At 43.4% G+C, this 17,340-nt stretch overlaps 1 protein-coding gene across 2 annotated transcripts in view; it reads right to left on the bottom strand.

Annotated features, from left to right (window-relative positions):
* SLC7A1 (solute carrier family 7 member 1) overlaps window positions 1–7,728 on the bottom strand; it is a 48,073-nt gene extending 40,345 nt beyond the window's left edge. For both annotated transcript variants that reach the window (XM_060234731.1, XM_060234730.1), the window contains exon 1: window positions 7,353–7,728. In XM_060234731.1, the coding sequence (XP_060090714.1) occupies window positions 7,353–7,722 (370 nt within the window). In that variant the 5' untranslated portion in view covers window positions 7,723–7,728. The remainder of the gene's footprint in view (window positions 1–7,352) is intronic.
* Between the last annotated feature and the right edge of the window lie 9,612 nt (window positions 7,729–17,340).

Raw genomic sequence — 17,340 nt, 5'->3', positions numbered from 1 at the left:
CGGCCAGGGTTCTCTTAGAGATCCCCTGGACAAAAAAGCTGAGGCAACCTTGAAGAGATTGTACGAATCTGTGGCCATGATAGTTAAGGCGTCCTCCGCGGCCTCCCTGGTCTCCAGGGCGTCCATTGTTTGGGTACGTAAGTTACTCCAGATGTTACCAGAGGACAACAGACGCATGTTAGAGGGCGCCTCACGCATCCTTAAGGCAGCGTCATTCACAGCTGACGCAACCTTAGATATACTGACCTTTGCCTCTAAAACAATGGCTTCCGCTACTGTGGCTAGACGCCTCCTGTGGCTTAGGGCTTGGCAAGCTGACTTCCTCTCTAAGTCCACAGTGGCAGCTTATCCCTTTCAAGGGGATCGTCTCTTCGGGGACGCTTTGGACAAGATCCTAGTAGAGACTAGGGATAAAAAGAAGGCCATGCCCAAATCCATTCGGAGGAATGAAAAGAGGGGCCCCCAGTCCTTTCGGACCCAACAGTCCTTGGCCAGATATCGTTCTGAATCAAAGAAGTTTAATTGGGAAACACCAAAGAATTCCTTCAAAAGAGGCTCATTCGGCTCCAAATTCAATCGTAATAACTTCTCCAAAATGGACAAGCCTGACAGAGAGGGCAAGTCCAAGCAGGCATGACTACGGTCACGTACCGGTGGGAGCTCGACTACTCCACTTTGCAGAAGCCTGGGAGGCCTCTCAGGCAGACCAATGGTCTTTAGAAATTGTAAAAGAGGGGTATTCAATAGAGTTTCACCGCATTCCACCAGACAGATTCGTCAGATCACCTTCCCCCAAGCAGAAGCACAAACGTCTCATCACCTCAAAAGCAATTCAGCATCTTATCGACATTCGAGCAGTCGAACTAGTCCCAGGGTTGGAGAAGGGGAAAGGCGTATACTCCATCCTTTTCACCATACCCAAGAAGAATGGCGACTGGAGGGCCATCTTGGATCTCAAGTTTCTAAATCGCTATGTCAAAGTACGTCACTTCAGAATGGAAACCTTGAGATTCATTATGGACTCTCTATTGTCAGGGGAGTACCTCACTTCCATAGACCTGACCGAAGCTTATCTCCACATCCCTATCCACCCTTCTCATCGTCGTTTTCTAAGGTTCGTGGTACTGAATCAGCACTTCCAATACAGAGCCTTACCCTTTGGCCTGTCAACAGCGCCCAGAGTTTTTTCCAAAATGTTAATTCACCCAATAGCCCAGCTGAGGAAGCAGGGTATTCACATTCACCCCTATCTGGACGACCTCTTGGTCAGATCCAACAGCAAAGAGAAATCCCTTCGGGGGACAACTCTGGCCATTCAGTGTCTTCAGTCTCACGGATTCCTGGTGAACAAAGAAAAGAGTTCACTTCAGCCGAGTCAGAGGTTGGAACACCTAGGCGCAATGATCGACTCCACTTGCAATTCGCTATTTCTACCTCTGTCCAAGGCCAGGGCCATCAAGGATTTGGCTTCCAGGGTCATCCAGAGCAAATCATCACCTCTGATGTTGCTTGCCAAACTAATGGGACTTTTGATATCGACCATAGACATGATTCAATGGGCCAGATTCCATTCCAGGCCTCTTCAACTGTTCCTACGACCATTTCAACTTCAGATAATGGAGAGAAAGGCCATAAATCTGATAATTCCGTTGTCAGTCAAGAGGAGTTTGCGATGGTGGACGGACTTGTCTCATCTTCGCCAGGGCAAGTTGTTCCATCCTCCCTCATACCTGGAGGTATTCACAGATGCCAGCCTGGGGGGCTGGGGAGCGTCTCTTCAGGACAAGCCAGTCCAAGGCAGGTGGTCTCAGTCCGAGAGTCTGCTTCCCATCAACCTGCTGGAAATCAGAGCCATACGTCTAGCCCTGGTTGCATTCAGGACCCAATTGTTCCAGAAGCATGTGCTTGTCAGAACGGACAATATCACAGCCAAGGCGTATCTGAACAACCAGGGGGGCTCCAGGTCTTCACAGTTGCACCGGGAAGCATCAAGAATTCTGACATGGGCAGAAAAACATCTGGCCTCTCTAAGGGCGGAACACATCAGAGGCCAGGACAACATACAGGCAGATTGGTTAAGCAGACAGGAAATCTGCGAGGGCGAGTGGGCCCTCAGCTCAGACATATTCGACCTCATATGCCAGCGTTGGGGTCTACCAGAGGTGGATCTTTTCGCTTCAAACACAAATTCGCAACTACCAAGGTACTTCACAAGGTTCTCCCATCCAGAAGCCGAACAGACAGATGCCTTGACAGCCATATGGCCTCCAGGTCTCTTGTATGCGTTTCCTCCGGTCCCTCTAGTTTCTCGAGTACTGCGGAGGGTGAGAGCTCTACAGGCGGAAATCATCATGGTAGCTCCCTATTGGCCACGGCGTCCGTGGTTCTCAATGTTGACAGAGCTATCAATAGACCTTCCAATGTCACTTCCAGTTCCTCCCGACATGCTTCATCAGGGTCCGGTGTGGCACCCCGACCCGGGGTGGTTTCATCTGACCGCGTGGAGATTGAGCGGGAGACATTCAGAAATCTAGGTTACTCTCCGGAGGTGACGGACACTATGCTAGCATCAAGAAGGCCCTCCACAGTTCGCATATACAACACCACCTGGAAGGCCTTTGTCCGATGGTGTCGTAGGAAAAAGGTTCCTTCGCTTTCCCCTTCCATTGCGGAGATACTAGCGTTTTTACAGGAGGGCCTGGAGTCCAGGTTAAAACCAGCTACGCTGTCCACTGTCTTACCGGTCGTTGGAGGGTATAGGCTATCTCAACATCCACACATCCAATTATTTTTGCAGGGGGCAAAATCGAAATCTCCTCCGACAGTCCATCGCTTTCCGTCTTGGCGGCTCCATATCGTTTTATCAGCGCTTACCAAGAAGCCATTTGAGCCCCTTCGAGAGGTGGACTTAAAATGGGTGCGAATGAAAACTCTCTTCTTAGTAGCCATCACGTCTGCACGTCGAGTCTCGGAACTGGGGGCCTTATCAGTGAAGGCGGGTCTTTGCGTGTTCCACAAAGAAAAGGTGGTTCTGCGCACGGATCCCTCCTTCATTCCTAAGGCTGCTTCTAGGTTCCACCGCTCACAAGAAATCTACTTACCCACCTTTTGTCCAGAACCCAAACACCCAAAGGAGGTAGTCTGGCATACGTTAGATGTGCGCAGGGCCTTGAAGATTTTCATTCTAAGATCTGAGTCAATTAGAAAAACTGAATCCATGTTCATCAACATCTCTCCTCCAAGAGTGGGAGACAAGATGTCTAATTCATCCATCAGTGCAGTGCTGAAGGCCTGTATCAGCGAAGCATATAGGGCATCAGGGTTACAGGTACCTGGAGGAATCACTGCACATTCTCTTAGGAGTGCCTCCACAAACGCGGCACTGCTGAATAGGGCTTCAGTCGAAGAGGTGTGTAGAGCTGCTACTTGGTCCTCTCCGTCTACATTCATAAGACATTATAAGATCCATTCCATGGCATCAGCAGATGCAGCATTTGGGAGAAAGGTATTACTGCATGTTCTGGGGGAGGTCAGCGATGAAGACCCACCCGATTAAAGGGGACTGCTCTGGTAGGTCCCACAGAGATGTCCGACAACCTCTGAGGGAGAACGGCCCATTGGACTTACCGTGAGGGGTCCTTCTCCTCAGAGGTTCGGAGGACATCTCGCCACTCCCAGATTCATTTTCATCGCTTAGGTTTCTTTCTATAGCCTATCTCCCTTGTACTGTGTTACTTTCAGTATTATCGGAGTTCAAGTTTACAGTTTACATGTTAAAACGAGTTGTTAGTTGTGTTTATAGTCCTTCTAGTTAGAGGGAAGACGACACTGCTTTCGGAGTCCCACAACTGAGGGCGGGGTTATTCCGAAGGCGCCAACAGGAAGTTGAAAAAAGTGTTCCTGCCTCCCTGAAGGAATAGTAGGAATAACCCACAGAGATGTCCTCCGAACCTCTGAGGAGAAGGACCCCTCACGGTAAGTCCAATGGGCCGTTCTCCCACTCATGACCTTGTTCTTTGAGACCTGATATTTCAATCAATAACATTTCCTTTATTGTTCAAATAACCTAGACCAGTGGTTCTCAACTGATGGTAAGCATACACCAATGGGATGCAGCAACACTTTAAGTGAAATGCAAGGTTTTCATAATAAGAAATAAGAATTTGCTCTTCCCAAGTCCACCTTCAGTTATGATGTGCCATCTCCTGTAGACCTGTATTGCCTATATGTGAGCTTTATTACATGTACTGTATTACTTATACATGACATTTTTGGAATGCTACTAATAACCTTGGCCACTTGGTGTTTCTCTTAATTCCCCACTGCTCTGCCCACCAGCAAATGTCTTCGATGTGCTGCTTCCTGCTGACCATTTTTGCCAGACTATCCATTGTGCTTCTGCAATTTTTAAAAATGTCCTTAAATGCCTGTAAACATGTCCTTCTTGGGAAAAGGGGGCTTTTGGTTTCTACCATGGTAAGGCTCGAAGTTCTTTGACAGTAGTCAGTGGGAGCTAATACACAAAAGATTGAGAACCACATATCTAGACCACTCTCAAAAAACTACCCATGTCTAGATGCTCTATATATTATTGGTGTAAGAAGAACAGATATAAGGAAAGCTGGGAGTACCTCTAAGCTCTATGAGACTGTGGGGTAACAACCCTGCTCAAGAATAAGTCCCCCTCTAAAATATCTCCACATGTAGCACTACCCTGGAAGATGAACAATATGCTGATGCACAGCAAATGCTCCTCCAAGGGCATGATCCAGAGGAACAGTTTAAAGTCCAGTCTGATACGACTTTATATAAAAATGTTTTTGGGGAAACAGACCTCATAACACCACATTGCCTCCATATTTTATTGGAGGCTCTTGCTGTCTGACTGAATTGCTTTTCATAGTTTATAATCCACCTTGACTCTCAATGGGAAAAAGCAGGCTACACATGAATAAAAAATAATGGCGGGCCCCAATCATGTTGCAAAGTCAATGGAATAGTCTATTCTTAGCCATACTATATGCACAGTAGGGGGATAGTTTCGAATTTGTTTCAAGCTGGTAAAACAAGCTCAGGATTCCAGTAAACAACTGTTTTAGTACTGGAAAGAAGATGAGCCAGAAAAGCAGGCTGAAAGGGATATGAAACAAGAGTGACCACTTTTTTGCATCTCTGATTTGTTCTGCCTCATCCCTGGTGCTGCCCAGTTTACTGACTTTAGGCCACGGTTCAATCACATGAGTAGCAGCTGCTCCTATGAATTCACAGAACTACAGCAAAAAGAGTGAACTGGCTTGGCCAGACAAGCTTTTTCCCCCCTATCAGCCCAGACACCCTTGAAATGAAAGGGGGGGCACAGAAGTTGTTACCCTGAGTTTAGAAATTATGATTTTGTGTCATGTAACTGTAGCAACCAGATACTCAAAGCCATCAGCCTGATTGTCTTCTATAACCCAGAATATAAAAGCACATCTGAATACAATGGGGAAAGGTTTTTTTTTTTAAAAAAAAATTGTAGTTCAGTTTCCTCAACATGTAGTTCTTCATGCACACCTCAACACAGGTAAACTATCCTTGAGCATTCCAAATTCAGCTCTTAACCAGCCTCATATTTTGCGAAACAGACCAAAAAAAGGGGGGGGGATTCTACTGCTTGTAGAGAGCCCTTCTATGATCAGCAAAAGCTGTGTTTTGTAACATGTATAAATGCCTACAAAGCAAGGAAATTCCTAAAACAATGTGTATGAACACCAAGAGGATGTAAATAAATAGTGAGCTTTTGATGTTTAACATACATCTCTCCACGCCCTTCCAACAGCAACACTTCTTTTGGTGAACAAATTCCCTCCTTGAGTAAAGTCATGCTGTGCTTCACTAAGTACTACAAAAATAAACTAACAACAATTAACTTTATTTCTGTCTCCCCACCCCCAATGCCCTTTCCTTTTTTCATATGATCTAAATGCTTGAGCCACACAATAAAAACTGCCCACTGCAAGACTGTACTGTATGTAGTTTGGATACCAACACAGACAAAGATGAACATTGTTCAGCTGCATTCCAGTCACTGCAGAGGGGGGAAAAACCTGCATCAAGCAGACTTTAGACACAGTTGCTATTATGATGCAGAATTCCCTAAAGGTGTCCCCATAGGTGATGCAATATTAAGCTCAACATGCTAAACTAAGCTCATTATCTAGGGAACAAAGCAGAAATCAAAACTGATACGGGGACACTAATTTACTGCAAGGAAAAATCAATTTCTGATATTTGACAGAATTCAGTAAATTACACAAACTGCACAATTAGTTGATCAAATAACTCAACCAAGCCATCAAAGTACACATGGTTAACCATGCTGTACCATGGAGAGCAAAAAGTATGTGAGGGAACCAGCATGGAGAGGAATTACAATAATTTTCTCCTGGCTTTCTTCCCCACACCCAATAGATGCTTTCAGATGTTTAAAAAAGGGAAATCCAGTCACCTAAAGCCTTTAGAAAAATAAAACATCACAGTTCCCCCCCCCCCAGTCTGCCAGTTTTCTACACAAAAGCAACAAAGAATTAGCTATTCCTCACCTACAGTTTCAAGTGCTGCACAAATGTATGTATGCATGTGTGCATCAACACACATGTCCCCCTACATAACATACATTCTGACAAGTCGACCAACTCTTGACAGTCCCAATCTGCTCTCCTCTGAATTCAGTCTTCCCATGCCTTCAAACAGGTGACTGGCAATTATATATAATCTTGCCAATCACCCTGTACAAGTGGACCCAATTCAATAACAGCATGGTTTTATAAGCCAGGAAGTGAGTCCACACATACGGTTATAGGTCCATTCCCCCTAAAGGCCGCACCATTTTCCAGTGCAAGAAGAAGTCTTGAATCACAGTAAGACTACTTGTGCCACAGAAAAACACCACCTTTATTTGAAAAGATCCTTGGGATGCAACACAGAGCCTAGGGCAGCCACATTTACCTCCTTAAAGCTTTTTATTCACAAACGTGAGAGTTAGAAACTCAGGTCACCAACTAGCATAGTCTGGTACCCTTAATCCCACTGACTTCATGGTTCTATTCATGCTCAATTTTTTACAAGAATGCAGTCTCTTTTTTTCTAACAGCATAATCGAAAAATAAACTACTATTATTGGTCTATCCATGCTCAATAACCCCTCCTTTTTATCCAAATATATTCTGTGTTTCCTATGTCGGGATCATAATTTTTACAATGGGCTTTGAGCTCTCAAAAAAAAAAGGAAACTGCTGTTAAGAACAGAGTATTATGCAAACGTTCCACAAATGCAGATGTCCCATTTGGATTAAATGGAGCAAAATACCCACCAATGACATAGGAAAGAATGAGATTCCATCCAGTGATGAATGCCAACAGCTCACCCACAGTGACATAGCTGTACAGATAAGCTGATCCAGTCTTTGGAACTCGAGCACCAAATTCCCCATAGCAAAGTCCAGCCAGCACAGATGCCAGAGCAGCAATCAAGAATGAGATCACAATGGCGGGTCCTGCATTTTCTCGGGCTACTGCCCCAGCAAGCACATAAACTCCTGCCCCAAGCGTGCTGCCCACACCAAGAGCAACCAAGTCAAATGTGTTGAGGCATCGTGACAGACGGCTGTCTTCTCTTGTGCAGTCCACAACTTTCCGACGGAACAATTGCTGTCCAATACCAATGAGACCTTTGCAACCCATCTTCTCAATGGACCTAGAAAGAAAAAAAAATGCAGAAGTGAATCAACAGCAGTTTGAACTACCAGTATCAAATTCTTCCACATTTATTATACTTTTATGCAAAAAAATTTTAATTAAAATTTTGCAGGAAGTTTTCCGTTTCCAAAAAAAAAAGTTACAAAAAACAAATTAGTAACATAGCAAATTGATAAAACACCAGTTAGATGAGGTGGTTTCAAAAAGTTCATAAATATTTACTATACATATCGCACTGCTACAGGACCAACCCTAAATCAGACTTTTCCCTGCAGCCGCTGTGGCCGGACCTGCCTGTCCCACATTGGTCTTGTCAGCCACCAGCGAGCCTGCAGCAAACGTGGACTATTGCACCCTTCTTAAATCTTCGTTCGCGAAGCCAAGCCGAGAGAGAGAGAGAGAGAGAGACACACTACCTCTTCACACTCAGAATTTGTTAACAGAATCCAGCCATAGTCATGTTGGACTATTGCAACTAAAAGAAAGTCTTGCAGCAACCAAAAAACTAACACATTTATAAACTACTAAGTCAGAACCCACTCTGTTAGATGCATAGCATTAACCTCAGCATGGCAAAGGGCCTCTGCCATTTATATATGTACCAACAGAGGATAACATGTAATTTGTCAGTCCTAAAGTCCTCTTTTAAATTTCATACACAAAGTCCGACAAGCACCCTAAATGAGTTCTTATCAGATTAGGGTATTCCCTTTCAATTGTCAGACTCCCTAAGAATGATGTTTTTGACAACTGTTGACATAGTTTTTGCTACCTGTATGACAATGAGCACAAAGGTCCACTTTACAGCTTCTGTTCCAGCAACACTAAATGAGAGAAACCTTGAACAGATGTAGAATCTTTGATGTAAAATCTTCAGCCAAGGATGAAAAAAAAATAGCACTAATCTTCCCACAAGTCCTCAATTAAAAGGAGGTGGAGGCGGCTACAAGCATAGCCAGCTTTAAGAGGGGATTGGATAAAAATATGGAGCAGAGGTCCATCAGTGGCTATTAGCTACTGTGTGTGTGTGTATATATGTATGTGTGTGTATGTATGTGTGTATATGAATGTATGTATATGTGTGTGTGTGTGTGTGTATATACACACACACACACTGGCCACTGTGTGACACGGAGTGTTGGACTGGATGGGCCATTGGCCTGATCCAATGTGGCTTCTCTTATGTTCTTATGAGACGGTAGTAGCAGCCTGAATAGCCTGAGTTCGTCAGTTTGGAAGCTAAGTATTGTCAGCCATGGTCAGTACTTGGATGGGAGGCCACCAAGGAAGATTACAGGTGCTACGCAGAGGAAGGCAATGACAAACCACCTCTACTTATCTGTTGCCTTGAAGACCCGATGAAGGGTAACTATAAGTCACTTGTGTCTTGACAGCACTCTATTATTATTAGGTGAAACTGGAGAACTGGAAGATAGCCAACATTAACATCATTTTTTTAAGGGAACTGGAAATTACAGACCTATCAATCTACCATCTGCCCATGTAAATTCGTACAAAGCTTTATGAAAACAAGAATCATTAAACATACAGAAGAACAATCTTTGCTGAAGAACCAGCATGGTTTCTGAAAAATGAACCTTTCAAAAAATCTTTGCAAAGCAACAGGTATCTGCAATTTCCCAGGAGCCTACAGATAACCACATGGGGCCGCCATCAGCCTACAGACCTTATGTTATGCAGGTCTAAATTAAAAACATTGTTCTGTAAGATTAACAGTCAATTACTGCAATCTAGAAGAAATACAATTGGTTTTATCTCATTAAAATTGCTGGAGGCCGGGAGCCCACTGGACAGAGCTCTATTCCTTTCACCTGACAAGAACTTATTTCTTAAAGAGGGCAAATTATTCTTCAACATACTGGGATGCAGAAAAACAAACCCAAATGAACACACACACACACTCACACACCTTCCAGCCATGAAGATAGCAAGCTGGCTTTGACAATTCATTTCTCAGCCACACCTACATTGTAAAGGATTAGTAGATTAAGAACTGTATGGCACTAACCAACGCTATATAAATGAACAATAATTCAGCTAAGTCTGCCCAAACACCTGCATCTTTAACAGCTGACCAAGCCTCCCTAAGGAACCTTGCCTGTTTTAGATGTACAGGAACTGGGTCCTTAGGATTGGAGACTTTGCTGAGGGTCGCCTGGGAATTCTCTATGGAGCAGACTGAGTCATGGGCCACCAGTTGCACACCCCCTTGCTACAATGCAACATATTATAAATTCAATAAGAGAACCTAGTATCAGTATGAAATGGCTGAACTGATACTCTACAATTGTAGGGTTTGGGTTTATGTTGGTGTCCCCAAAATAGTGGTACTATTGTAATTAAAGGTACAGCTGGAGGAACTACCGTAGTTAAAAGCTGGTGACCTTAACTGTATTACAAATCCTGTGTGAGTCATTAGACACCTGCAGAAACAATAGTGCCTTTAAATATCCCATTCACGCTTGTGCTCCTATAAACATGCCCCTGACATTGATAAGGATGTAAAATGTTCATAAATTTTAAAACTATAGAGGTGAAACTGATTTTTCCCTGTTTCTTCAAGAAAAATTGGACATTTTAAAAATGTTTTTGAAATGTATGAAGTATTTTCTTTCATATCAACCCAGAATATATTTAACTGTGTAAACAACATAAAATACATCACTTATACCTTATACACAATATATCTGACAAGTTTAAATGGCCTTACTTTTCTACAAGCAAAATAACAAGTACATCCAATACTAAAGAGAAAGCCGCAAACTATTGCACTGCTATACCTCAGCAGAAATAGCTGAGCTGTTGCCATCTGACAGGAAAAATAAAAATAAAAACACATCCTTGGTAATATACTGGGTGATAATTCCTGTATATATTTACAGAATCACAGGAATTATTATATAGATTACCTACTTAAAATTCTTTATATAATGCATTTAAAGTGAATAAAACCTTAAAAAGTATTTCATTCATTCTACAAGACAATGTTTCTCAGGAGTTTTTTCCCCAGTATTCCCCAAATGTCCAGGTTTTTGCTGAAAAACTAAAAATACCTTTGGAAAAAAGATTATGGAAACTTCCCCCCCATTTTTGGCGTGTCTGTTTTCCCATCTTGGAACTTCCAGTCTCCTAGCCATTCTTCTTTTATCATCAATGATATTATCTGATAGGATAAAGAAAGAGGGAAAGAGCACAGAAGACAGAAAAAGTATGTAATGCTATAGATGAAATTCTGGTCCACATACCTTGCTACTAGCAAGTGAAACCCTGCCAAGTGTCCCATTGTTTAAAGTGCTTAAACCTGCCAGAGCATAAAGTAGTGTTTTTGAATAGTGGAATCTTCCCCTTGGAATTCTTTAACAAGGTCTCCTCCCTATACAGATTGTATTGGCAACTTCAGACAGTTATTCACTAAAGTTATGGCGGGCCATTGTTGATTTTTGATTTTAACAATGTGTCAGTTGACAGAAGTGGTGTTACTCTGAATTCTCTTTGCTGATGTTGTTTTCAGAGATTGTTTATTGGATTTAAGGTTTTAACTTTTGTACGCTGTTATGAGCTGTCCAAAATGTCGTGATGCGACGTCACTCCAGAGTCAGAAACGACTGGTCCTTGCACAGGGGACTATCTTTACCATTTTTTTTAATGAGCTGTCCAATTTGCAAAAGTTTGAAAAGCAACTCAAAAACATAAATAAAAAGATCTGGGCACTCTGCTTAAATGCATATTCATGCCCGATCCCCCCCTCTATAAACCACACAGCTCCATATTTCAACATTTCTTACCAATTTCATTAAATACTTGCATAAAGTGGAAAATAAGTTAACTCTTTCATTCCTAGCCTCACAATGTATTTCGTTTCTGCTTCACTCCAAGGAAATATGCTGTAAGCTGCCCTGAGCCCACATCTGGGATATGGCACAGTATACATTAAATAAATAAAATAAAAATAAATCAGAAGGCCTAGCATTAATTTTTATCTTCTCCTCTTATTCACCCAACAATTGTCAATCATTCTGTCCACATTCTTCTCCAAATGCCTCCCACCTTTGCAAGCTTGTAACAAACTGCTCAAATTGCATCAGCACTTGGAACAGAAGGCCTCTTTCCTGCTGCGTTGGCAGACAAACATGTGTGTGTGTTCTTTTTAAAGTACCACCTTGCAGTTTAACAGTATATTAGCAAGTAAGACTATCAGAACTCAACAGTTTGTAGCTAAAAAGAATTTCTAGGACACCACCCTATGTCAAGTAGGCCAAGGCTGGACCCAGTGGGTTCTCAGACTGATGCACACAAGAACTTTTAGAATTTAAAATTCATTTAATATATTTCAGAACATGTTTAATCTACAGGCAACATAAATCACTAAAATCAAGCAGTAAGAAAACAAGAAACAATAGTTGAACTACCCAACACAGGAGTGGCCAAACTGCAGTTCGGGAGCCACATCTGGCTCTTTTACACATATTGTGTGGCTCTTGAAGTCCCCACAACCCCATTGTCCAGTTTGGAAAAGGTATCTGTCTCTTTAAATCACTTCTCCAAGCCAGCCAACACCTTGGAGAATGCATTTAAAGTTGCTTTCTTTTCACCTCTCCTTCCCACATCTATTTGCTTGCCTATCTCCCTCCCTGTCTTGCAGTTCTCAGACATCTGACTCTTATGTTAAGCAAGTTTGGCCACTCCTGACCTAACACGTTAGAAAGTCATCAGATGGCACCAACCTTAACTGAGAAAATTAAAATCCACAGCCTACCCTAAAGTCATGAATAAACTTCACTTAGTTTTCTTTCCATTTTCAGGAAACCTTCTGATTTCCATAAAGTGCTACCTATTTTAAGTACTTAAGACAACATATCTGCCACTGAAAAACAAATGGTTCTTCTATACTTGCTGAATAGCTATCTTTCCATTAAACGGTGGACAGGAGGGAAAAGGCCCTCCAGTAATTGTGTAATAAAGGTAATACTCACTGTAAAAATTTATTGTGCTTTCACAACATTTACCGCTTTATTTTTGCAAAGGACCACAGTTTTCACAAATGAATAGCTACATACATAACCATTTATAAATGTAAAATAAATACCCTGTACCGCCCCCCTCACCAAGATACTGAGCAGCCTCATTTCAAAGAACACTATAAGTCTGAGGTCCCCAACAATTTTGAGTTTGCAGGGACCTTTGAAATTTTAACACAGGGTGGTGAGCACAAGTGCAAAATGGTTGTCACAGGAGGTAGAGCCAACCACAAAATGTCAGGGAGTGATTTTATGTATGACATCTTTATTAAAGTCTATTTTAAGGGGTTCTGCATACACACAACTTACCTTTAGTCACTCAGTGAAAATCCTTGTCCTATGGCAGCAGCTGCTGCCAAAGCAACATTTTTATAAAGTCACCCAGTTAATCAGAAGCCATGCCAGGCAAAAGACCTATCTGACGCCACTTACCTTCTAAAACCACCTGGTGGGCAGCAGGAAAGGTGTCAGTAGGCATCATAGTGCCCACGAACACCATGCTGAGGACCCATTAAAGATGATCAAACGATCTCCAAATAAATTAATATATATCACTTTCTATACAAAAATGAATTAAATCTTTTAAGTTGAGAAAGTTATATTCATAAATGCACAGTTCAGACAGTAGCTTGGATACTACCAAAAATATCCGCTGGTGGATTTCCATCAGACCCATGACCTCAAACCGCACCCCCCACCCTACAGCCTAAAACCACTACCTCATCCGGCTTCTGAGTGACAGGAACTACCCAGGAACTGCAAGATGGAAATAATGGAAGGTTGCCAGTTCTGGCAAAAATTGCCCACAGCCCATAATTCTTAAGTTTGTCTACAGTGATCAAACGATGACATAAAATTTAAATTCTGTATCAAATGGAATCCCTCTCAATGCAGTGAATCTTACATTACATCCAACAGTTTTTAGGTACAAACCATGGTCGTTTTCGCACTTAGCGTTTGCTCCCCTTATTCCTCGGCGCAATTATGTCCGGATCATTTTCCTCGTTTTCGCACATTGCCTCCTTAGTGGAGTCGCTTTCCATGAAGCCCCGGCTCAAATCGTTTTTGCACTAGCAGCGACTTGAGTTCGATGCCCTGTCAATCATTTTTTTTTTAAGCGCAAGTCTAAGAGCCGGTTTGGTGTAGTGGTTAAGTGTGCGGACTCTTATCTGGGAGAACCGGGTTTGATTCCCCACTCCTCCACTTGCACCTGCTAGCATGGCCTTGGGTCAGCCATAGCTCTAGCAGAGGTTGTCCTTGAAAGGGCAGCTGCTGTGAGAGCCCTCTCCAGCCCCACCCACCTCACAGGGTGTCTGTTGTGGGGGAGGAAGGTAAAGGAGATTGTGAGCCGCTCTGAGACTCTTCGGAGTGGAGGGCGGGATATAAATCCAATATCTTCTTCTTCTTCTTCTAATTGCATAACAACGTAACAACGTAAACCGCATCACGTGTGCCGCTTCTGCTTATGGAGTGGCTGCAGCTGTAGTATCCTCCACAGCCCTTTATGTATTAACAGAAGCATTCACAGTGGAGAATCCCAGCACTAGATTCCCCCCCCCAACACAAATTCCAGAGTTGCGTGTGTGTGTGTGTGTGTATGTGGCAGCTTCTTCCTTTCCCAGCCTCGCTCCCTCCCGGGTGGTGAAGCTGGGATTTCCTCCGCGCTCTTCCCCCTCCCCGGCTGGCGCTTGCAGCCGCAACGGGGACCTGACTGACTCCTGCTGCCAGAGCTCCCCCCCCCGCCCCATTCTCTCCTTCCCCTTCTGTGGCGTGTGTGAAGAGCGACCTCGCGTCTATTTTCCGGAGTTGCGAAATATCGCAATAACGAAGAGAGAGAAATGGAGGGGTTTGTGTGTGTGTGTGTGGCAGCTTCTTCCCTTCCCAGCCTCGATCCCTCTCGGGTGGCGAAGCTGGCATTTCCTCCGCGCTCTTCCCCCTCCCCGGCTGGCGCTTGCAGCTGCAACGGGGACCTGACTGACTCCTGCTGCCAGAGCTCCCCCCCCCCCGCCCCATTCTCTCCTTCCCCTTCTGTGGCGCGTGTGAAGAGCGAGCTCGCGTCTGTTTTCTAACCGAGCGGAATGTAGCCAGGGAGGAGAATGCAGGACTCCAACTTCCCATTTTATACATGGCGATTTTGTGCAGGTCCAGAAATGCTGGTGGCACAGCTGAGGGAGGCATTGCCTTTTTAAAACACACACACATGAACGCTTTGGCCCACGCCGGCACTAGATTTCCCCCCCCAAACAATGTATAATGCAATTTCGAAGTTGCGAAATAACGCAACAGCGGAAAAGCAACCTCACATACCCGCTGCTTCAGGAGGGTTTTTTTTTCTATTTGTTAATTTCGAAATATCACTATTACGCAAGAAAGATGAAGTTTTTTAAAAAAAAAAATGGCCGTGCGGGCACTTTTGGGAAGCGCCGCGAACGGCTGATGATTGGCCAAGGGGGGTGGATGGGGTGGGAGGACGGAAAGGGAGAGGGTGACGCCCACAAAGCAGTCAATCCGGCGTGGATGGATTTCCCACAGCAAACTCCGAGGAGTGGATCCGGTGTGGATCCGGAGGTTTTCAAAAACTCCGGAAGGAGGTGGATCTAGATACTCCGGCGTGAAACCCCTGCAGCACTGGAGCAAGACGCAGCGCCGGAGCAACAGGTGCGAAAACCAGGAAAAGATCCGGAGGTAAATGGGGTGCTACGCCAGAGTAAACGCTAGTGCGAAAACGGCCCATGAGTGGCAGAAACTTTGCAGAATCAAGGGACTCACAAAGAGGATGGTAGTCTATAGAAAAAATGGGAAATCTGACAAAAAATCATCCTGTGCCATTATTTCACATCTCATCAAGCAGAAGGATGGAGCATAAATGAAGTAAATAAATCTTTGGACCATTCTTCCCATTACAGAGCAACAACCGCAGGTATGTTATCCAGTTCAACAGGCAACCAATCCCAGATCTCAAATTTTGCTTGACTCATTCAAAACGTAAATCTATGAAGTGTAAAAGAAGAAAAGCAATACAGAAGTAACTGCTGTGCGACATACTCAAGGCTATGTCCTTTACCCAGTTTATTCTGCAACTGGCATGAATTTCAAAATATAGTGTGTGACTACTTCAAAGTAGAGGCTTCAAGGATATGATTTGAGGTTGCTTTTTTTATAACCTACAGAAATGCTAGAAGGAGCAACACTAAGATGGGAAACCTAAGAAGCCACATCTAAAACTGGCGGTGTAACTCCCATGACATCCTTTTACAGTCTGAGATATTTAAATTCTACACCATAATAACAAACTGTACTTTCAACAGGTCCCCTGCCACATCCAGTATACAGACCAGGCAATGCTTAGCTAAATAAGCCCAGACTTTGTGGCTGAATAAGGCTGTTGTCTATAAAGCAAAAGAAGGTGGTTTTGTTTTCCTTCTGGACTGTCATTTAAAGAGAGACCCAATCTATGAGGGTGATTCAGAAAGTTCAGTGGGGGTGGAAAGAATTTTGACTCAAAATGGAACATTCAGAAATTCTAGAAACAAGCCTCTCCTACGGTTGACTGTGTCGAAACAAATGGGTATGTGTGTGCTTAAGGAACTTCAAACCACATCTCCCAAACCCTACCAAGTTGCATATTCTCCTTTCACACTCTGGAGATGCAAGTTACTAATCAGAATATGATTTTTATTTATTCGATTTATATCCCGCCCTCCCCACCGAGGCGGGCTCAGGGCGGCTCACAACAATAATATAACATTGTTAAGTTACATAGCATTTTGTCAAACACAAAAAAGAGCAAAAAATACATTGCCAGCCTGATGGAACTTACAATATAGATCAGATAGTGGGGGAGGTAATAGATGCAGGAGAACATACATTTTGAGTAGGGAGGCCAGCTCTGGGTTGGGAAATTCCTGCAGATTTGGGGGGTAGAACCTGAGAAAGGACCTCAGCAGGTCCACTATACAGCCCACCCTCCAAAAACAGCCATTTTCTCCAGATCATCCTGGTCATCTGGAGATCAACTAATAACGGGAGATCTCCAGGTGCCACAGGGAGCATGGCAACCCTTATTTTAAGACATATACCAAAGTGGAAGGAAGGAGCCTTTTTCCAACAGAAGAGCCATTTAAGTTGGAGAAAACCTTTGAACTTTGCTTAGTGGAGTGATGAGCTCCACCCTATAAGTATATACATCCTATAGTAAAAGAATGCCAGTGTTATAATTGAGTTTCTTTGAAGGCGGGAAGAAGGGAGAATTATCTGCTTTAATACAAATTCACAATTCAGCTTTATTTGTTTTAAAACCATTACTCTATATATGGAAAGCTCTACAAATCATCATGTACTGTAGAAATACCAAAGAAGTGAGGCAGCTGAGGTCTAGTTCTGGTATTCAATTGTGTCATCTGGGCTATACTACTGCAAATAGCAGATCCCCCATCCCCAATGAGTGAATGTTCCTCCACACACAAAAATGCCAGGAATAAGACCAGGCTAGAATCCTATATCCAACATGGTAGTTTTCTACAAGGAAACATTTTTCATACAGAGTAGACTTCCAGCATGCAAA

This window comes from Heteronotia binoei, chromosome 3, assembly GCF_032191835.1.
Source record: "Heteronotia binoei isolate CCM8104 ecotype False Entrance Well chromosome 3, APGP_CSIRO_Hbin_v1, whole genome shotgun sequence".
Taxonomy (NCBI): Eukaryota; Metazoa; Chordata; class Lepidosauria; order Squamata; family Gekkonidae; genus Heteronotia; species Heteronotia binoei.
This window is presented reverse-complemented; position numbering and strand designations above follow the sequence as displayed.